The 22,158-nt window shown below is 59.3% G+C and overlaps 1 protein-coding gene across 1 annotated transcript in view; it reads right to left on the reverse strand.

The window, feature by feature from the left end:
* Window positions 1-373: 373 nt before the first annotated feature.
* Window positions 374-22,158, reverse strand: part of ADAMTS2 (ADAM metallopeptidase with thrombospondin type 1 motif 2) — a 224,132-nt gene continuing 202,347 nt past the window's right edge. The window contains exons 14-22 of the mRNA XM_044916657.1: window positions 19,587-19,710; window positions 18,564-18,644; window positions 16,821-16,987; window positions 15,385-15,544; window positions 13,402-13,534; window positions 12,450-12,657; window positions 10,764-10,893; window positions 9,943-10,032; window positions 374-3,347 (exon numbers count right to left, since the gene is read on the reverse strand). Coding sequence (XP_044772592.1) covers window positions 2,890-3,347; window positions 9,943-10,032; window positions 10,764-10,893; window positions 12,450-12,657; window positions 13,402-13,534; window positions 15,385-15,544; window positions 16,821-16,987; window positions 18,564-18,644; window positions 19,587-19,710 — 1,551 coding nt within the window. The 3' untranslated portion in view covers window positions 374-2,889. The remainder of the gene's footprint in view (window positions 3,348-9,942; window positions 10,033-10,763; window positions 10,894-12,449; window positions 12,658-13,401; window positions 13,535-15,384; window positions 15,545-16,820; window positions 16,988-18,563; window positions 18,645-19,586; window positions 19,711-22,158) is intronic.

Genomic DNA, 22,158 nt, shown 5'->3' on the forward strand with positions numbered 1-22,158 from the left:
GCTGTGATCAGTAAGATAAAATGATGTGATTTGAGTTCAGCACCATGATGATTCCTGTGGCGGCTGCCTGGCATTTGGGGGTACAGAGTCCTCAGGCTTCATCTCGAAGGAATGCTGCTGAGCACCATTTATAGACGCCAAACAAACAAACAACCTTAAAATACAAACAGAAGGGTTATACGGGAAATTCCATGGGTTTTCCAAAAGATCAGAGAGCCAGGTCCCCAACCCCAGCAGGAGTCTCCCCACAAACACAATTTTCTGAAGCCGCAAACAGAGAGAGCTCTGAGTCTCGACAATGGTGCTCCAGAACCTCAGCTAGAAAACCTCCTCGGCCTCCAGCTGCAGGGGCCTCCAGACACGGAAGCTCTGGAAGCTCAGGACTGTTGCTAAGTTGGCTCTCCCACCGGTCCCGAGCTCAGTGGGGATTAGCAGTCCCTCAGAGTCTGGTAAACCCTGTGTTCCTTAGACAGAGAGACCTCCGAGGACCATCGGGTTCTAGAGAGCTCTTTGGCTATATGGCCCCAGGCACTGAGTATGATCTATGGGACGGGGGCCAAGCTGGCCTACAGTTCCCAGACGGCATCTCTCTCCTTCCAGAAGAAGACAGGTAACCCTGGGTATGTCCCACCTGGGGCTTCTCCCTGAAGCCTTCCAGCCCCCAAGACAAGCAGCCCTGCTTCGCTGGGATCTGGGGATGGAGTGTTTCCATCCTGAGGGCCCCAGGCTGGGTAAACGGAGTAATACTCTCTGGGTAGGGTCAGTCACCCTGAGCGCCCTTTTATTCCAGGGTAGACCCAAGCAAGAACTGCCCAGTCCTTCAGCCCGTGAATAGCACCATGGGTTCAACCAGTAGGGAAAGGTGAGGCATCCATTTCCTGATCAGAGAGAGACAGAATTGCAAAAGTGCTGTAGACCACATCTGTTAAAAGAAGTGATACTATGAGAGATAGTATCCTCCAGTTTGCTTCTTAAGAGCAAGCAAGCTCCCTTTAGACACCAGGACATGCATGAGTATGTGGGGGATGCGATGGCAGAGGGGAAGGAGGCCGCCAGGCCAGGCGGGGGTGACAGGCAGCTAGTTATCATCCAGTGGGAAGGTTAAGCATCATCCCAGATAGCGTTTTCTCTGGTTCCTACACCCTCACTTTGTCCCTTAGATCACACACAGACACACACCCATATGCATGCACGGATCAGACAAACCTGCTTAGCACCTCCAACTCAGTATAAAGTAGCCATCATGGTATTATCCTGAACCTCAGTATTCCCATCCACAGAATGGGGAGTTAAACCGGAAAGAGCTCTTTAAGATCTATGACTGGTGAGAATACAAAGGCTCTAGAACTTTCCTAGACACAGAAAGCTTAAGAATTATGTGTGAGGCCAGGCCCAGCTAAGCAGCCAAAGTGCCCCTGGGTCTTGTAACTTGGGGAAGTTGAGGCTACATGTTCACAAAATATCCATGCAGGGAGGGGTAAAAATTAGCCGCCGTCCTCCCGTCCATGCCCACTCCCTTCCTGTTTCTCTCTCATTCACATCTTGCTCATAAAGCACCATTCTGCCGAAAACAGAAGTTGTAGAAGTTTGGGAATGGCCAAAGATAAAGCAGGTTCTCCCCACCTCCCACCTTGTGCTTCCCATTGGAGGCCAGGTCTCACAGGTCCCTGCTGGGACTTCCAAGGCACGGAAGGGGGCTCCCCAGGGCTAGACAGGGCAAGGCCACCCCCACAAGCAAAGCTGGTCTTCAGGAGGCAACCTGAGCTTGCAGAACCCCATCTCAGAACCCCAAGCATGGCCACCGTGGTGGCAGCACCCCCTCCCACCCCATTGGGAGAGTCATGGGCCTTGCACACGGGCCAAGGTTCACGGAGACAAGAGAGGCCTGGGAGAGCCTGGAGTGCACCCCTCTGTCTCCTCCTGGAGGAAATGTGGCCCACTGTTTAGATCTATCAAGTCCCAGTACCTTCCCGGGAAGGAGCGGACAGCTTCACAGCTCAGTCTGGGCTGAGTCGAACACCGGGCATGAGCACCGAATGGGCCAGGTGGCTTTTCTGAAGTCCTTCCTCCGAGAGGCTGCATCCGGCCAGGCCTGGAGACCAGAGGCTGCAGCCTGGGGGTTCTAGACCCTAACAGACCTTCCAGACCCCCCGACATTCTGAGTTGAAGTTTAAGGATTGAGGATTTTCGCAGGCAAAGCTAGACTGCTACTGAAAGCACATTATCTGGCAGCAGGGGCCGGCCCCCCCAGAGGCAGCAACGGCCAGAGCCCGTAAGCAGCTCTAGCACGGTGCGCCTCTCAGGTCGGTCGCAGTCCCCAGCGGGTGGCCATGCTCATCCTCACCACCTGCCTGGCCCTTGGAGTCATTGGCATTCAAGTTCACGGCCTCCATCGTGCGCATCTTAGTGATGGGTCGATTAGCAAATAAATCACTGTTTCTCCTAGGAGTCCCCATAGGGCTCGTGCCTCAGTCTGGAGACAGGTAGGAAATGTCCCGCGGCTCCAGAAGGGTGGTCACGGCCAAGGAAAGGAAGATGCCCAATCACTGCTCAGGAACTCGGGGACACGTGTCTCCTCTCTCTGAGTTAGCCTCCTGCCCCCCCCCCACTGACGGCGCTCGTAGAACCTCTATATTCCTCTCCACCCTCCACCCGGCCCCAGCATGAGACTTAGAACATTCCGGAGCTGGGGCACAAACACACGTGTGAAGCTGGCTGCCACATGCTCACAACCATATGCATAGATGTTTATGTCATTCTCCCTCTCTGTTTTCTCAAAACCCTTTTGGAATCAGAATTTTTTCCTTCATCTCCACGATTTGCCATCCCATGGAATATATCTATAAGCAAGGGGAAAAAAAATGCTATGGATGCTATCTTTCCATTTTATTAGAACTTCCCGAGCATCTCTTTCTTCCTCATCTCATCAATGAGCTCTTGGATTCTCTGGTTTCTGGTCTTTTCGTACGGGCTCGGTCGTCGTGGGATCAGGTTGGGCGGCTGGACCTCCTCGTCCAGGCCGCTGATTTTGTAGGGCACGTCGACAGCGTTGGTGTCTGGGTGGTCCTCGGTGCTGTTGGTGCTGGAGGCATTGAGGGGCGCCCGCGGGGGCGTGCCTGGCGCAGGCTGCACCTCCATGACGAGGGTGGGCACCAGGAGGGTGGGCATGAGCTCTTCAATGTCGTTGAGCTTCCCGGGTGGCAGCTCGGCCCCGTCGTCCACCTCGGTGAGGTTGTCGTGCAGGTTACAAGACTTGCAGCACAGCTTCTGGTAGCCTGGGATGGAGCAATAGCGAGACAAGACTTCCATCCTACAGAACATTGACTTGTCACCCTGGCAGCGGCCCTCTGAAAGAGAAAAGTGGGACAAATAACCAAAGGACAGGGTAAGGGGGACCTGGTTCCCCCACAGGAAGCAGGAGGAGGCGTGTGGAAGAGCCCAGAGATGGCAGAGCGGCAAAACGAGCTCACGTGGGAAAGTCTGTGTGGTTCTGACGTCAGAGCAGCCCTGGAGCACGGAGCTGCCACACAAGCTGTGAGCAATGCTCCCCGCCTCCAGGCAGGCCCCCAGGGTTTTCTGTATCTCTCAAAGTCTGAGACAGACATGAGGCGTGTCTGTTCTTAGGGAGTGATTCCAGCTCGTCTTAAAGAATGGGACTTTGTCCGATTCCTACTTGATGTCCCAGTGGTAACCCCCATGAAATCCTGTGATGGAGTTTGGCCCTGTAATAACCTATAAGCAGTAATGATGACAAAATTGAACCTGAAGAAACCGATGCCTACAACCTGATAGAACTCATGCCAGAGCCTTGGTGGTGGCGTCACCGCGTGCCCCCACAGTATGTTCCCATCCTCACCCGAACTTCTCTGGGCTTGCTTTCCCTTGCCCCACTTACCGCACAGCCCACCACACTGAGCTCCTGCCCAGCCCCCCACAGACTGCTCCCTAACCTGGTGCCTTCACAGAGGCTCACGCTCCTCCCCTGTCCTTCCCGTCCAAGAAGCTGGCCACCCGCGGTCTAGCCTGCATGGCCCCCGGAGAGGCCGGTGTCTCTGCCCACACAGCTGCCCTCCTCCAGGCCCAGCTCCAGCTCTGTCTGCAGCTGCATCAAAGGGGACCCTTGAACTCCATGGGTGTGAGGGGCGCCAAGCCCCCGCGCCGTTGAAAATCCACATCTAACTTTTGACTCCCCCCAGACTTAACTGCTAATAGTCTACTTTGCCGGGAAGCCTTACCAATCCCGTGAACGGTCGGTTACCACCGATTCTGTATGGTGAGTGTATTATACACTGTATTCTTACAATAAAGTAAGCTAGAGAAGAGAAAATGCTATTAAGAAAATCGTAAGGGAGCACCATGCTGTATCTATCGAAAGAGTCCCCCATGGGACTGGGCCGGTGCAATTTGGACCTGTGTGGGTCAAGGTCAACTACAGTCCCACCCACACAACCCCTGTTTTGTTCTTGTCCTTACTCCCCTTCACTGTCTTCTTGCTGAGGTCCCACCCCTCTTCCCTGCCCTCCACCACCTCACCCCACACACAACACAAAAATTGAGAGGACTTATAAGAACTCACTCAACAGGAAAGAGTAAGTCATGTGACAGCACAGCAGGGGACACCAGATCCCTTGTAAAGTCCCCATCACCAGTCTCAGTGGACCCCCACCACCTACTGTGTCTCTGCTCAGCTACCCTCTGCTGTCCCAGCGAGCATCCCCTGCCTCTCCCTCCCTCCCTCCCTCCCACCCCACTCTTCTCCTGAAGGGCAGGAAGGATTCAGGTGGGAAGGAAGGGGCAGCTGGGGTGGAAGCCACCTCTGACGCAGTTACGCTGTCTGCCAACAGGGGCCGCAGGCCACATCCTTGCCTGCAGCTCTGCCAGCTCACAGAAACTTCCCACAGCTACAGACAGCAGGTCCCCTCCATTCAGGAGGTTCTGACGGTGCCCGCCGCCTGCCCACTGCTCCAGCCTGTCATCTGCCCCTCGAGGCTGCTGGAGCCCTTGGTTGGACACCCACCCCAAGCCCCTGGAGCTTCAGCCTCTCGGACACAACTGCCTACTAGACAGGCCCCTGACCCCCGTGGGCCCCAACGTGCCTGAGACTCTGCACATCCGGTGCAAGCCCAGGGCCTCTGATGGACCACCTGTCTCGGAGAAGGGGCTCTCCAGCGCACAAGCCAAATCCCAGGCGCCCCCCCATCCATTCACCCCCAGTCTGTCAGTATCTCCTCCTAGATGCTCTCGGGTATGTCTGTGTTCCCTCTCTCCCACCTCCGCGGGGTCAACTGCTTTGCCTCTTGTCTGCACCGTGCTAAGAGCCTCCCTTCTGCTTGCCTATCTCAATTATTTCTCTTTCTTGTCCACTATCCTGCTCCAGTCAGAATGCTGTTTTTCAACTGAAGATGTGACCATGTCACTGTCTTGATTGAAGCCCCTGCACTGCCCCTCGTTGTTTGCAGGGTGAGGACCTGTCCCCCTTAACCTCTCTAGCTTCACTCCGTCTGGCCTTAGACCCCCTACTTTATCCTGTGCTCCCTCTGGCCCCAGGGCCTTTGCACATACCATGCCCACTTCTTCTGTCTTCCTTCAGTTGCTCTCCTCTCCTCCTCTAGGCTCAGCTGAAACACATCTTCAGGCAAGGATCACCTACCCTCCCTTGGGAGGCCCTCCCGTTCCCAGCACTCTATCCCAGTTGGCAAGTTCACACTTAATTGTCAGATAGTTGTCTGACCTACAGACCAGGTGGAATGGTCTTGTTTGAAGCTCGGGGTGCTCAGAGCCCCACTGCTCCCTTCCCCACTCCCTGGCCCTTCTCCCTTTCTGGCAGCCTGTAGGTGAGCCGTGTGAAAACGACTGAGGCCTCGACAAGACAAGGATGGAGCCTGGGCTGCTGGTGCTGAGGGCAGTGGGGCCACCCCTGCTACAGAGCAGCGACCTCCCACCACCTGTGCCTTCTCCTTCACACAAATACCAAGACTGCTGGCAAACCTCTCCCTCACTCCTCTCCCCCGGGCTGGGACGCTGGGAGCCAGGCATCCCATTGGTAGAGGGCAGGGGTCACCCGACGGCGCCCGTGGGCCGAGTCTGCACCTCCACCTGGTTTCGAAAAGAAGATTTAACTGGCCCTTTGCAGAAAGCTTGGGGACCTGTGGTTGGGTGCCCGGGCGCCGAGCCTGACGTAGAAAGCACCCGACACATGTCCGTGAATACATGGGCGAGTCGGGAGGAAGAGTCCATGTACCATCTACGTTTTTTAAAAGTGAGAATGAAGGAATGAAGAAAGAATTAAGGAAGCCACGGGCCAAGAGCCTGGCTATGGTATTACCAGCCGAGGCAAATTTCGAAATCATCATTCCTGACCACTCTTAAGGCTGTGTGGTTTTTTTTTTTTTTTTAAAGATTTTATTTATTTATTTGAGACAGAGAGAATGAGAGACAGAGAGCATGAGAGGGAGGAGGGTCAGAGGGAGAAGCAGACTCCCTGCCGAGCAGGGAGCCCGATGTGGGACTTGATCCCGGGACTCCAGGATCATGACCTGAGCCGAAGGCAGTCACTTAACCAACTGAGCCACCCAGGCGCCCCAAGGCTGTGTGTTTTTAAGTTTTAGCGCCGAGCAGAGAGCCTTCCGAGAGGAAGGGCTACCACCAAGGGGCCCACGACGTGTCCGGAGGCAGCGGCTGGCGGAGGGTCCCTACACCCAGAGAAAAATTCCGCCTTCCTAATACTTGCCCTTCAGCCGTTCCTGGGAGCAATGACCTAGCAAGACCTACTCCCTTCCAGCAAACAACAAACCACTGACAGCAAACCATTCTCATCAACTGAAGCCGTTCGTGAGCGCTTCCCACCATCTTGGCTCCAGCCAAACACCACCTGTGGTCTCTTTTGCCCACTAGTTTCCTCCTTTAAAGGAACTTTTTTTTTTTTTTAACTTAAAATTTATTTTAGAAGAAAACTCTACACTACCAGCATTCATAGGAAAGGGGTGGCAGTCAATAAAGGCAACCCTAACCGGGAACGCAAAGACACATTTTAAGTCGACGTTTAATCCCTCAAACTCCAGGGAGACAGCCCTGCCCGCAGAGCTCCAAGCCGCAGAGAGACCAGCGAGCGTGAGGGAGATGGCCGCACCCCTGCCCGGTGAGGCCTCCCCTCCAGGTGCCACGAAGGGGACAGGGAACTAGGAAGGGACTGCTGGGGGCAGCTCAGGCATGTTTATGCACCACCTGAAGCCTCCCCGTCTCCCACCACGCTTCAGGAAAGGCGGGAAGGGGCGAACCCGGCTCTCTTTTCCCAGTGGAGCCTCACGCAGCATTTCACCATCCAAAGGTTGGGCCACAGGGTAAGGAAGCACGGGACCCCCGTCGGCCCGCGGCCTGGGGCTCCCTGGCTGTCCCCGGGTGTCGGGAGCCCCTTCAGCGGGGGCTCCTTCTGATCCTTCCAGGGAGGGACACTGCGTGGGTGCAGCTCTGTCAGGGGAAGTTGTCTGGGTCTCCTGTGTCTCCTTTCAATGACCAGAGCTCCGAGCAGGGTGAACCCAGCCACACTACCGTGCCCCCACACTTGCAGGAAGGCACCCGGGGCCCGGCCCCGTGCCCCGAAGCCTGTCTCCGTGACGCTGGGTGGCCCCACGGCGTCCTTGCTCACCATCTCCCTCCTCCCTGGCACGGGATCACAGAAAAGGCAGGAGAGAGAAGCCCACCGCGGGACGGCCTGTTGGGCCCTGACCTGCTGTCTGGTCCTGGTCAGCGAGGGGGGAACACACCAGGCCCAGTGGCTTCTGAGGTGAGGCCTTGGGGGACACGGGCAGGTGCCAATGAGCATGCGCTCACGTGAACGCACAGGCCAGGTGGCCAGAACAACGGCTGCCATGCCTTTCTCCTGACCCAGACCCCCAACCTGGGCCAGGTGGGCACCTCTCCCTCCCGGAACAGGTCACCTAAGGCTGAGAGCTGTGCCAGCAGCCAGGGCGGTGGCCCGATGGTGGCTCAGGGCACAGTGACCCGGACCAGCACCGTCTGGGCTCCTGACCCCACATTCCCACCCCACTGATCCCAGAGACGGGGAGAAAGCCACCCCCGGGGCCCTTTCCCTGACGCTGAAGCCTCCATGCGTGAGGGGAGAACCCAGACGGTCCCGCGAGGGGCTCATATAGCAGGAAGGAATCGAAAGTCAAAGTCACGGGGGAGTGTCTCCCCGCGCTGATGCCCCGTTCTGAACAATGCCTGGGGAGGGGGTACGTCCCGCAGTGGGGGAGGGGCCTGCATAGCCACACTGGGCAGGGGGGCGGGGGCGTGGGGGGCGGCAGGCCTTTGAAGCAGAAACCCAGGCACTAATCTGACAGAAGGGTCCCCGCAGCGCCACCAGCCGCGGAGGTGAAGAGAAGGAGCCAGCCGCGGGCCGCACCCGAGCACCCAGTTTCACGGAACTTTTATTGACTTTATTTGTGGGATGCATGACAGGAAGTCTTTCCATCGCTAGTGAGGAGAAAAGGTCATTTCCACGGTCACTTTGGCACACACTAACGTTGTCTCATAAAAAAACCGGAAAAGCGACGACAATGGAACCTAGGTTACGTCACTGGATACATACAAAACACTAACAAAATATCCCTGATAAACCAAAGTGCATATAGACAGAGAGCACGATGCCCAGGACCGCACCGCCCCTTCCCGGGGCAGAGTCGCTCGCGCGGCCTAGTCGGAGTCGGAAGTTAACAGTCTGAGAAGTACGCGTTACACACCGAGTATTTACATAACAGTAGTCAGAGCCGGGGAGGAGGCAGCCCGAGCGGGTAGCAGGAGGCGGGGCGCGGCGGGGCGGGCGCGCTGCCCTCGGTGGGAGGCCGCGCCCGGGCGGGGGGGCTCAGCAAACAGTCAGCGCCGACTGGCTGCACGGCCTCGGAGGGGGTCTGCTGTCCCCAGAGCAGGGCGGGCTGGAGCCTGCACGCCGGGGCGCCCCCTGGGCCGGCGCTGCCCGCCTCCTACCTGGGGCACAACCCCGCTGAGGCTGGAGTTCGCAGCCAGTTCTGTTACCTTTCAACTTTAAGGCATTTTCTACATAGTTTTATCTAAGCAAAAAAAGCAATAAAAATTGAGGTAATTCTGTAGTTGTCCACACTGGGAGGTGGCCGCATCCACATCAGTCTCTCTCTCTCTCTCACCTCTATGGATGGGGTCACGTGTGCACGATGACAAAAGGCCATTGCAGCTAATGGACACAGAGTGAAGTGGTGTGTCCCCACGTCCCACTGGAGGGACACGTCCCCTGCCGCCTCCATGCGACCCACCCCCCCGAGGGGACGGGGCACGGAGGCCAAGGGCTGTGGGAGTTGGACGCAAAGGCCACAGGAAGCAGGCCACAGTCGCACGAGTCAGGAGGACACACTGAGCACAGGGTCAGCAGCAGCAGCGACAGGAGGGGCGGCCGGGAGCCCCCATGCACCCCTGGAATCTCGGGGCGGCAGCACAACTCTGCGCCCCAGACCCCCTCTGGCCTCGCCTCGCGGGTGGGCGGCGTCCGAAAGGGGACCGGCGGGTTTCCCCCTTGACTTCCGACCTGCAGCTCCAGCTTGGAGGGATGTGGCCCCGAGAGGTGGTCACCAAGTGGTCACATGTGCACTCTGGCCTCCGGCCCCTCCAGCACCCAGACAGATCTTTGCCCCTTTACACGCCATCACCAACCAGGTCCCAGCCCCCCACCAGAGGCCAGTGCCCGGGGCCACGCCTCAGCGAGGCGGGCCCTCCCGGCCCGGCAGCCGGGGCAGCTCCAAAGGAGACTGCCGAGCACAGAGGCCCGGGAGAAATCAGATTCAACCGAAAGAGCGCTCAGGAAGAGTCAGGGAAGTTTTCCATAGAAAGAGAGGAGGGGAGCCCACGGCAAGCTCCACAGGGCGCAGGGCATGCACTGGAGGGCAGAGGCAGAGTTATAAACGGGCCGGTTACTTGACGAGGTCTTCTGGACTGGTGAGTCGGGGTCCGGCCGGGACAGCCACTGAACCACGTAGCTCTTCTTGGAAGGATCGGAGATGTTTCCTAGAGGGGAGAGGAAGGGCTGTGGTGGCTGAGGCCCCACACTGGGCCGGCACCCACCGCCCGCCCCAAGCATTCGGGGCCAGAAGGAGGGCCCCGACCCCCCGGTGTGGTGCTCGAGAACCCTCAGACCAGAGGGGCCCCGGCGGCCCAGGCCAAGCCCACCTCCGGCCTCTCCCCAACCCCCCACCACGCCTCCTGCGTCTCAGCTACTCACTACCCAGCACCCCACCCTGCCTGCTCCCCAGAAACGTGGGGAGCAAGTGAATTCTGGCTCTGTCCCCCTGCCCGGCTGGGTGGGCACATCTGATCTCCCTGAACGCCCTCCTTTGGAGATGGGATTCACAGTGGGGTCCACATCGTGAGCTTTCTCTGGGACCAAAAGGTGTCTGTGTGCAGACGGTGCTCTGGTTGTTCTCCTCAGAGGGCATTAGGCAGCCCCTCCTCGCATGGGTACCCCCAACTCGCACAGACACCCCCTGCTTGTATGGACCTGGACACCCCATCTGGCGGAGCCCTGCCATGCAGTCACCGTGAACCTGCTTCTGTCTCCCAGACCACCGGGGAGGGGCCAGGAAGGCGGTCAGGGCTGAGTTCCCTCCATTTCCGACTAGGGAAAGGTCCCAGCCCTCAGCGTCTCCTTCCGGTCACAGATGCTGAGTCCAAACCAGCCCACCTCACCCTGGGCCCGCTGTACACTGGGGGCTGGGGACTGGGGGCCGCAGAGGGCTTACGGGGACAGGAGCCCAGCCTGCAGATCCTGGCCGTCTCGGGCCTCTCCTCCCGGCAGATCCCGAAGCTGTCATCCGCGGTTCGGCAGAGCACGGGCCGCTCCTGGGTGCCGTTTCCACAGGTCACCGAGCACTGCAGGTGGAGACTCACCAGTCGGGGCCGGCCTCCCGTGGTCAGCCGGGCCCGAAAGAGCTCCCCACACACGTGACCCGATAACACGTGGAAGGTGGTGAGGGGCAGAGGGTAGAGTATGTGCCAGAGGCCGGGGCTGCCTTGCCCAGCCTCGGGCGGCCACCTCAATCTCCTGAGGCTCTGAAGAGGGGACGCACAGGCCTATCTCTCTGAGTTACTACGAGTTAGAGCAAACATACAGGGCCTGAACTTCCAGGTTCTCAACGAGCAGCTCCTTTCTCTGGCCAAAGGAAGCTTACCCAGGGCCCGGAGAACTTGCTGTGCGCTGGGGGCTGCTGGAAAAGTTCTAACCGAGCCCAGGAGGTTTTGGCAGAGGACCCCTGGACCCAAGGTCCTATGCCACCAGCCTCCTACTGGCCCCTCCAGCCTGGCGCCCCCTCTGCCTCACCGCATGGGGCCCAAAGCCATCACATCCACACGCCTGGCTCGGCTCACGGCTTGGCCCAGCCCCGCCGGGAGAATTCCCAAGTCCTCACCTTACATAGCGCAGGAAAGGGTGGACTCAGCAGTCCCGGGCGGCTCAAACCCTACAGAGCCCCAAGGAAGGCCTGCTTTCAGGACTGGCATTTGGGAAGCTCATGCCTCCTCAGGCATGCAGAAACACTCTCCACAAGCTTGGAATGTTCTGTCTGGGGAGAGTGTTTCTGCATGCCTGAGGCCCCGAGTCACACCGCACCAGTCTGTCCAGTTAGTTTGTACCAACAGTGTGCTTGACGGTGAGCATCTGCCTCCCCCCGGGGGGGTGCCTGGAGCTTTGGTAACTAGAGTCGGGCACACACAGAAGTCCGTGGACACCCAGGCTCACGGGGGCTCCCCTGGATGGCAGCATCTCGTGCACGCCGTCCCACATTGCTGCTGAGAGAACCGAGTGCGCCCCTGGAACCTCACCAGGAGGGGACACCTGGAAGCTCGTGCCCGGCTTCCTCTGGGCTTGGCCATGCACCTTCCCCCCCTTTGCTGATTCTACCCTGTGCTTTCACTGAAATACACTGTGAGTACGATGACGTCTGAGCCCTGCGAGTCTTTCTGGTGAATCATTGAGCCCGAGGCTGGTCTTGGGGACCCCGACCCTCCAGGCCCGTGAGCTGGATGTCAGCGCTCATGTCAGCTCAGCCCTGGCCCTGGACTGCCGCTCCGGCTCCTGAGACCATCCTCACGATTCTCTCCAGCCCCAGTCCAAGCCCTCCCTGGCCCTTGTTCCCTCCTGCCAACTTGGCCGGCCTTCCAGACCACCCCTCTGCCACGACTGGGTCTCCCACAACTCCAGGCTCCTGTAGCACACGGCAGCCTCGGCCCCGCAGAGTGAAGACCCGTTCCACTGGTCTCTCAACAGAGCAGGGACCGTGTGGCATGCCCCGTGCCCGGAGACCCACAGGATGTGGCCGGGGCCGGGAACTGCAGCCAGACCCAGCAGAACACTCTGACCACCTTGGTCCCGCCCAAGCTGGCTTTGGGGGCTGAGGCCGCAAGGCCAGGGGGCCAGGGGGACTGCTCACCTGGGACCAGGGCCCAGCCCGCCACCGCCCGGGGCAGAGCTCACGGTTGCAGGCCCGGCGGCCCTCGGGCCGGGCGTCGTTGCAATGCTTGGTGTGCACGGAGCGGGTGGTGTTGTTGTGCAGGGACTGTACGCAGCGCACGGAGCGAGCCTGCGTGCCCGTCCGCCCGCAGCTCTGGCTGCAAGGCTCCCATTCACCTGTGACCCACCTGTGGGGGCAGAGCAACAGGTCAGCCTCCTGGAGAGCCGGCTGGCCTGGCTGTGGCCCAGGGGTGCAGAGAGAAGCAGCCTATTCTCGTCCCCTATCCTCATGAAGACAGCCTAGAACCTGGCGGGGCTCTGTCCAAGGGGCTGCAGGTGACAGTTCCAGCGCGGGGGGGGGCCTGGGCGGGGTGGGGGGCATGGAGAGCCCTGGCTATCTGTCCCCTCGGCGGCTGCTGATGTCACAGACCCTTCGGGGCGGCCGGGTGGACTCCCTCAGCCCCCACGGGCCTACGTACCAACCCCCCTCCCCGTTCAGGGCCCTGCAAAAGGAACCTGGGCCCTGAAATGCAGCCCTGCCAAAGCCCTGGGCTGGAGGGGCAAGGCTGCCGCTGCCACAACGAGTGGCCTGGGGAACATCTGCCACAGGACCCAGAGCAGGCCGGTCCCCGCCGAGCCTCAGTTTCCCCATCTGGGCTTTAGCACGTGTCCTCACCCCTAAGATGCACAGGACTATCTCAGTGCAGCAGGTGCGAAGCGGGGGCGCACCGCACAGCCTGTGGGGTCTCAGACTCCACGACATGTGCTGAGAGAGAGAGAACCCGTCCCACGTGGCATGGGATGCGAGGCCTGGAGCCGCGCAGGGACTAGAGCCCACACCTGCCTCCCCAGGAGCCCCGGGGGTCTGCCTTCCCTTGTCTCTTGGGACCCCAGGCTGGGGCTGGGGGAGCCGGGCGGCCCCGGGCACTCACACTGGCTGGGAGCACTCCTGTGGGTTACAAGCCCGGCGGATGGCTTTGGGCTTCGTGAGGGCGTCACAGAAGTCTCGGTGCACCATCTTGTGGTCCAGCCTCCGGCGGCAGCCATACTTGGTGAACTGGGAGCCTGAAGACGAGAGCTTGAGGGGGCTCATGGGGCAGTGTGGCCCCTCCAGGGGGGCATGGGGAAGCGGCTCCATGTGCAGCTTCAGCCCCTTTCTCCCCAGCCTTCTGATGGGGGGGGGGGGCGTGTGCCAGGGCCGGGCCTTGGAGATGACTAGCCTCATGTCCACCCAGCACCCCAGGCCCAGCGAGGTGGGAGGCCGGGGAGAGTGGCCACCTTGTTCCCTGGCCCCTCAGCTGGCTTCCTGGGGCAGAAACATGGCCTACAAGGCTCCTCCCACCAGAGGCTAAGGCAGCTGTTCTCAGCTGGGGGTGATTTTGACATCAGGCAATATATGGGACACTTAGCTGTCACAGCTCAGGGTTGGGGGCTGCCGCTTGCATCTAGCAGGTAGAGGCCGGGGATGCTGCTCAACATCCTACAATGCACGGGACAACCCCCACAAAAATTAAAGAGAGAATCATGGAGCCCAGTATGTCAACAACTCCAAGGTCTCTAAACCCCAGGCTAGTGGGTGAGACATGAAACAATGTGGACGGACAGCCTGATCTAATCTGGGTGTCTGGAGATGTCTTAGAAGGCAGAGAATGGAGGGACGCTGGTGTAGTGGGGAGGCAGTAGTGTGGCTCCCAGGGAGGAGACAGCCTGTGCAAAGGCCCTGAGGCGGGAGCACGGCGTGTCCAGGCCAGAGACAGCCTGTGCAAAGGCCCTGAGGCGGGAGCACGGCGTGTCCAGGCCAGAGACAGCCTGTGCAAAGGCCCTGAGGCGGGAGCACGGCATGTCCAGGAAAAGCAGCTAAGGCCAGTGTGGCCAGGGCCTGGTGGGCCAGGGGTGGGGGCACCGAGGCAGTGGGAGAGGTCAGCAAGCTGCCCAGACCACAGAGCCCTGAGGAGAATCTCATCTTTATCGCAAGAGTAGAGGGAGCTGCTAAAACTATGGCACCGGCAAGGGATGCCAGGAAGGGACCTTTAAGAAGGCACAGTGGAGGTGACAGTGGACACACAAGGGCCAGCTGGGGAGCAAGGATGGTGCCAGGACCGGGAAGACGGACCAGCAGAGAGGCCCAAGAGATAGAGAGGAGGGAGAGTCAGCAGGACGCTGCTGGAATCCAGGGGGGCAGGATGGCTCAAGGGAGGGTTGGGGTGCCACCCACCCAGGTGGGAGCCCTGCAGAAGGAGCTGTCCCCCCACCTGGGCCACGGGATGGTCTCCTCCACTTTGGCAAAGTCCTCTCTGTCCTCTAGGTGTGAGACCCCACATGGCATCTGAGGGAGGTCTGTCCTGGACACCTGCTCCTGCCTCTTAGCTCGTCCAGCTCCCCAGGAGCAGTGACCAAAACTTCCTGTCCATCTGTATGTATGTCCCACCCAGCTGTGGACTCTCTGAGGTCCAGGGCAGGGGGGACACCTCTGCAGGAAGCCCTGCCCCAGGAGGGTTGGGTGGCCTTTCTGAATGAATACAGGGAAGGACCTCCACAGAGGGGGGCCCCTTTCTGGGTCTCCAGCACGGCCCAAGTCCCTCCTGGGCCTGCCTCGTGAGGCCATGGTAATCCAGCCAAGCCATCCTCACACCAGCCTCCCACCAGGCAGCCCTTCCCTCCCACACCGATGCAGCCCCATGCTGGTGACACCCACGTCCCACACGCCCTTCTGGCTGCCTTTGGCCCACTGCCCCGAGCACCCCCTTCCTGCCCACCCTCTGCCCCCCACCAGGCGGGTCACTGCCTCAGCCTCCTGCCCCTGGGGCCAGTCTTCTGGTGCCGGGCACCTCTCTCAGGCCAGACAATCAGCAGGGCACCATGAGCTCAGGAAGCCCTTTGCCCAGAAGCCCCCTCCGGCTATGAGAACCCCTCACCTCCACCGCAGGGCTTGGAGCAGGGAGTCCACTTCTTGAGGGCCCACTCGTAGCCCACAGAGTCGTCCTCCAGGACGTTGTTGCCGTCCACGTTGAGCGAGTCCTCGTGGATCATGTACTTGTACGTCAGCGAGATCCGGGCATCTCCCTGCGGGATGACCTGCGCCCGGAGATGGCCGTGAACGCGTCCACCCCACTGCCTACCTGCCCTCGGCAGCCAGGTTAGAAAACACGCGCCCCAGCCCACGTACGGCTGGTTCTCTTTCTGTGCCATCATTATGTTCTGGAAAGTGTCGGAAGACTCTGAATTCGCCGATCCTGCACCAACCTCACGGCCGCTGCACTGAAACTTGGGCCCCATGAAGCTCATCAAGCACGCTCTGCCGGGCACGCCACCCATGCGTGTGCTCAGCAACACCCAACAGCACTCGGCGCTCTGCTTGGGGCCCCCCCAAAGAGCGAAACCGTCCCCTCAGGTGGCATAAAACTGTGGAAAGCGTGGCTCCACTTGACAGGTTGACAGGACTGGACTGGACAAGGAGCAGAGCGGCCCCCGCCCCAGCTCCACGGGGACGACTCCGATCTCTTGCTGCTCTGCCCGCGTGTGTGGGAACGGCCAGCACTGATACGGGGGTTACACGCTCGTTTTGGCAAGCAGGTGCGTTTGCCGGAATGGAAACGGCAGTCGCCGAGGCCCGACTGCACCTGCGCCCCCACTTGCAGGCCGCCGAGGGCACTCCTGGGGCGAAAAGTGCCCACAGGTGAGCTGAGCCGAGGAGCTAGAGGCCCAAGTAAAACATCTTACTTATGCAACTGAAATTAACTTTTCAAAAAGTGATTAGAAAATCAAGCCCCTGGGGCGCCTGGCGGGCTCTGTTGGCGGAGCGGGTGACTCTTGATCTTGGGGCCGTGAGTTCGAGGCCCACGTTGGGTGTAGAGATTACTTAAAAATAAAATCTTGGAAAAAAAAAAGAAAAGAAAATCAAGCCCCCTCTGAATTCTCATCACCAGGAGCGCGTCTTGGATGCAGGAGAGTTGGGGTCTAGCCCTGCTTAGGGACAAAGTCCAGTGTGACCTGGGTCTGGGAGTCTAACCTCCTGAACCCTGTCGGTCACTCCGGGGCATTGCAAGGTTTGGATGGGATGGCAGATGTGAGCAGACATGATGAAAGGTGGCCGTGAATGCCATTTGGAGGGGGAAACTGAAAGCCTTAGAGGGGAGAGTTTGACTGAGGTCCCCCGGGGCCCAATGCAGAGCCCAGAGTCTCATGTCTCGAGGCTCCATGTCTGACAGAGACGGAGACCCTTGGTCCAAAGGGTCTCCAGTCCCGAGGGGGGCTGTTCCAAGAGGGGCCTGAAGGATGCAGGGAGGCCCAGGGTCCCGAGGCACCCCCTCCATCTCCACACCAGGCAGGCCTGGCCCCTGCCTCCACTTACCAGCACAGTGATGGTGCCGTGAAGGGGGCCCATGGTCTGCAGCGTCTCCCGGCCGTCCTCATGCCGGTACTCCCACTCCACACCCATAGCAATGAAGGATTTGGAATTGGGATCCACGTCATTCTCTTCATTTAAAATGAACTTGCCCGTCTCCAGGTTCTTGACGGCTGAGAACGGCAGAAGACAGCCCCCCCGGCCATGATCACTCAGGGGCAGGAGCTGGGCACACTGGGGAGAGAGGCCGGCAGGGTCCACAGGTCTGGACGGGTGAGGGGAGCGGTGGGGAGCCGATCCCCCTGTCTGCCCCGGTTGCCCTCTGCCAGGGGCCCATCCGTGCCAGTGATGGCCCAGATCGCCGTGGGCCCTTTCCTGAATCTGCCCCCACAGGCCCTGGGGGTGCAGGGGCTTCATGCAGCCACTGTCAGGGTCACCTCCCTGCAGTCTACTCAGAGCCACTGTCCCCCGCACCCCGCCCCAGCCTCCTGGGTGCTGGGCATCTGTTGGACATCGGGGTGCAGGGCTGGGGTGAGGCTTCCTGCCATGGGGTGAGCATACGTCCCGCTGAAAAGCAAGGTCTCCTCACCCCAACCTGCTGCCCATGCATTCCCCACACATCCTCAGAGGCCTGGCTTGACCAGGGGGTGGCATGGGCCACAGGGAATACCCCAGGAGAAGCAGGTGTCTGGGAGCCAAGAACCAGCTGGTCAGGAAGCCCCACACTTCCCACAGTGTGGAAGGCAGCCACTGGGGGGCTGCTGGGTGATTTTAGGAGGGCCCCAGACAGGGATCACAGAAGGACGAAATCGTTCCCTGCACGAGTCTCCTGTAGTTTTCTGTCCACCCCACAAAGAAAGCTTCAGCAGGGGCCTGCAGGCCCTCAACTGGCCACCAACCCTGGTTCCTCCTACGCAGAGAGATCAGGCCTCAGACCCGGAGCCTGCAGCAGGAACGTGTTCACGTAGAAGTGTCTCTCCCTTCAGGAATCGACTTTTACATTTACCTTCCACTGAAGGCAAGTGGTACTGGTTTGCATTTTGGGTAGCAGTATAAAGTTTCCTCTTAAAACAAGGAAGACAGAAAAATGTGCATTAAACAGAGTGGGGTGTTCACTGTGTGTTGGTGGGGGTGCCAGACAGTGGCACTTAGGGAGCCCCTGACCCAGTCCGGTCTCCAGGGCACCAGGAGGAAGGTGGGGCCCAAACTGGGAGAAGAGACTCGTCCGGGGTCTCCCCAGTGACCCCCAGCATCACTTTGGACTTCAGCCCATGACCACCCAGGAGGCGGGGCCCAGGTGCCTTCAGGGGGTGGGGGTGAGGACGGGTGAAGGCCTGCGAGGCGTCCCGGCAGTCTCGGAGGGCACGGCCCCACAGGCAGGCAGGGTCGCTCAGAGTTGTACGAACATCCACATTTGCAAGAGACGCCAGAAAGCCCTATTCCAGGTAGACTCTCTTGAGTTTAACCCTGCCTGCCTTCCAGTGGGTGAGGGGAGCCTTCCCCCTTGGCCTTGAGATTGGAGGAGGGGGTAGGCAGTCACCATTCTGTGAGCTGGGGGTATGGCATGCTTTAGATACATGTCTCTCCCCAGTGGCTCCCAGAGGAGCCCTCTGACCCCAGCCCCCTGGCCTCTCCACCAGGAGGTGACCCCGGGGGCGGGGGGTGGAGCTTCGGCTGGGCCTCCCAGCCTGACCTCTGACCCCTGGGCTCTCTAGCCATCCCCAGAACTGCTGGGCTTCAGATACTCACCCAGGTGGTGGCTGGTGCTGTCTGCCTCCTGGATTAGCAGGTGTCTGGCTCCTGCCGGGATCTCAAACATCTTGATGTAACCTTTGTTGGGATGTGGGGAGACAAAGCCAGATGAGTCAGAAGAGGCCGCTGGAATGTGAACAACGCATGGAGGGGTCTCGCCTCGAAGGCCATTCCAGAGGGCTCCATGTTTCATGGGCTTTGACCACCTGCCAGGACAAGGGCTGATGGGAAAGGTACTGTGTCCCAGCTGGCTGAAGCCCTTCTGCTCCTCTTCAAATCCTTTTCCAAAAGTGGGCCTTTTCCGCTGGAAACTTGACGGGAATCCTTGGGAAGACCCTGAAACCATGCCTGGGCTTGAAGCTAAGATGCCATATCCAGGAGGGAGGCCCTCAGCGAACCACTTGACCTCCTGGACCTCAGCCACTTGATCTGGGAACTAAAGACCCCTGGGCTCTCGTGGGACCATGGAAAGGGTCACCCCGCACCCTGGTGCCAGCTCGGAGTCATGGCCGTGGCCTTCTTCTAAGAGCAAACCAAAGCGGCTTCTCCCCATTTCAGACAGAGGTGTAGTCACTGCAGGCCCACCCACAGGGCTGTCTTCCCAGATCTCAGGTTGGCCGGGGATCCCCGGTTCCCCAGCCCCATCGTGTGGCTCTGCAGTCTGCTAAGCAGCCCAGGGCGGTCCTGCTGAGGGCGGCAGGAGCTCAGAGGCAGGGAGCAAGGGACCCAGAGGCCAGCTGGGCAGCTCTGGAAGGCAAGGGAGGGGTGCCCTATGCAGGCCCCAGCCCTCAAGTAAAGACCGAGATCTGCCCTGTGCACTTGTATGTCGGCATTCTCTGCCCTGACCCCCGAGAGCTGGCTTCCCTGGTCCCCATCCACCCTGGAGCCAGGCTCAGGCTGTGCCTGATTTATGATCCTCCCTCCATGTCAGGGCCACCCCCCGCCCCCCCCCCCCCCCGCCATCCCGCCAGGTACAGCAGACATTCAGGCACCGGGGGCCGGAGGGAGGGGCTCACTCACCAAGCTTCTTGGGGGAGCGTGTGAATGTGCCCTTGACCACTTTGCAGTGGGTGTTGTCCCCTCCACACACGCCACACTTGTCCTCCTGCTTGCTGGAGCCGATCACTCCATCACAGCCCACCTTCTGCAGGGGGACGGGGTGCAGTGTGTACTCAAGAGGGCTCCCCGCTTGAGCCCCCAGCCTGATCTGTGCCCCCGGGGCCCTGCCACCTGTCCCCGCGGCAGCTCAGGCCCGTGCCTCCCTTAGCAGTTCCTGATGCAGAGGAAGGAGACCGGGCTTTGGAGAAAGACAGACCCTGTGTGCCCAGCCACGGGCCAACCACTGCCACTCCCTGCCCCTCCTCTGCTCACCTGGACAGCGTGACTTCACAGGGCTCCACACATTTTCACCGGGGCCACCTGCTGAGGCTGGCCTGGACCGGCGAGAGCTAGCCTCCGCATGCATGTCTCTGTCCCAATGGCTGTGAATCAGACCTGGCCTCTGCCCTTCTCCTGGGGGCCACGCAGTGCCGTCTGTCTGGGGCCCCCACCCAAAGCTCGGGCCCGCAGGCCCTAAGAACGCAATGCCCCCTTTAGTCTGTCTCCAGGGTGTCTTGCGCAGGAGGTGACAAGAGTTGGTGAGAACAACTGGGCCTCCATTCTTTCAAGAAATCCTCTCAGTATCACCCACTCATGTCAAAATTATTCCACACCGAGCAGGGACGCTCCCTTGCCCTGGGCCACCTGGCCAAAGTAGTAACCAGTTCAGGTTCTTCTACTTTCTATAGCTCTGGCAGCTCACCATTCCCGGGGCCTGGGAAACTCCTCGGAAGGAGCTCCTGCAGGACGATGGCCCTGAGCATGTTGCCTGAGGCCACTCTTCCTAGCTCAGCCAAGGAAGTCAGCCTGTCCTCTGAGCTGGTCAGCTCCCTCTGCCTGTCCCAGAGTGCACCAGAGCGTCACGGGTTTTCATTTTTGCCAAGGCTGCTAGGAAGCTCAGAGCTAATTTTCCCTTCAAGATCATCCCTACCACCTATCTCTGGAGAAACCCACTTCTCCCTCTGCTCTTCAATTTCTGACTTTTGTCTTATGAGGCCCTTTGAGGGCAGGGGCTCTGCACCATGAAAGGGCTACAGAGGAGTAGTTCCTGAATCATGTTTGAAGGTGTGGATAGATGTTGATGATCTCTGGTCTTACCCATCCACGTGTAATCATATGCCCTTTGAATCATTTTTGAAAGTGAGCAGGGTGAAAAACAATCACTGAAATGAACATGCTGATGTTTATTTTAATGATTCCTGAGGCAGGAGGGGAATAAGCCAAGGAAGACAACGTGATCTACCAGGGAAAAAAGAAGACCAAAGGAAAACATCGGTCTTTAAAGGAGCAGAAGCCTGAGCCAAAGCACGCACCTGCCATTTCTAGGTGTGTGGTCTCGGGGGCACGCCGCTCGAACTCTGAGTTTGTTTCCATGCTTGTAACACGGTGTCAGAGCAGTCCAGCCTGTGGAGGCTGTTGCTGGGGGTGCGAGGAGATGGGCTTCGGAAACAGTCCCAGGCTCCCTTCCTCAGGGAAGGCTGGAGGTGATGCAGGGCGGGGTGGGGAGAACCCCCTTTTCAGGCCAAGGCAGTTACACTCCCTGGGAGAAGGGTTGCTCCAGCCTCTCACCTGAGGGGGATTCGTGCTCCGTTTCAGACAGAATAAACCAGAAGCAAAAAGCCTCAGGGCTACAGAGGCAGGTGGGAGCCAAGGCAGATGCCAAGGAGCGAAGCAGCATCCGGAAGGAGCTCTCCCAGATTCCGGGACTCCGAAGCCCAAGTCAGATCGTGCTCCTTAACGGAGCACCAGCTCTGATCTAGAAGCTCTTCACTGGTGCATGTGCTCTTCCTAAAAAGGCTTGCAGCCCATGTACGACCCAAAACACTAATTAGAAATTCAGCTGGAGGATATCTGGACAGACGGAAAACGAAGCAACAGGCTACATTTCAAGACACTGTTCCAAAGGGGACTTTGTTCCCAGAGTTATAGAAGGTGCAAAAAAGGGAAAACAGAATAAATTAACTACTTGATCTGTCAACTCCAGAGATATTAAAATGGCCTGTCACCCTTTTTCCTTACTTCTCAGGCTTTTTTTTTTTTTTTTTTTGGTCTTTTGTTTTTCCTGAAATCAAGGGATGCCTAATAATCACAGCAGACAGGACCTTGCCTGCCCTTGAGAGGAGTGGTTTCGTCTGGGCAGCTGCTGGTCGGCTCATCGGGTAGCATGACCGCCAGGCGCAAGCAAGCACTGTCCCCGGCTCGGGGAGCCTCCAACCCTGGCGCGTGTCTAGGGGCCTTCAGGAGACACCGTTTGAACATTCAGTGGTCTGAACGAGGGGGAACATGCTCCTAAGATAAGACGTTAACTGAGTAGAAAAGGCTAATGAAGACCAGGGTCCTGGTGTGGGCCTGAAATCTCGCTTGCAGTCCTGTCGGGCTTGACGGCTCAGGCTGGGGAGGGCTCATGTCCCCGAGGGGCTTTGCAGGGCTGCTGCCTGCTGAGGCCACAGCCAGAGAGGGCTGGAAGCTGGACCCTGCTGCGGTCCAAGCCGGG

The sequence above is a fragment of the Neomonachus schauinslandi genome, chromosome 7, assembly GCF_002201575.2.
Source record: "Neomonachus schauinslandi chromosome 7, ASM220157v2, whole genome shotgun sequence".
NCBI lineage: Eukaryota > Metazoa > Chordata > Mammalia > Carnivora > Phocidae > Neomonachus > Neomonachus schauinslandi.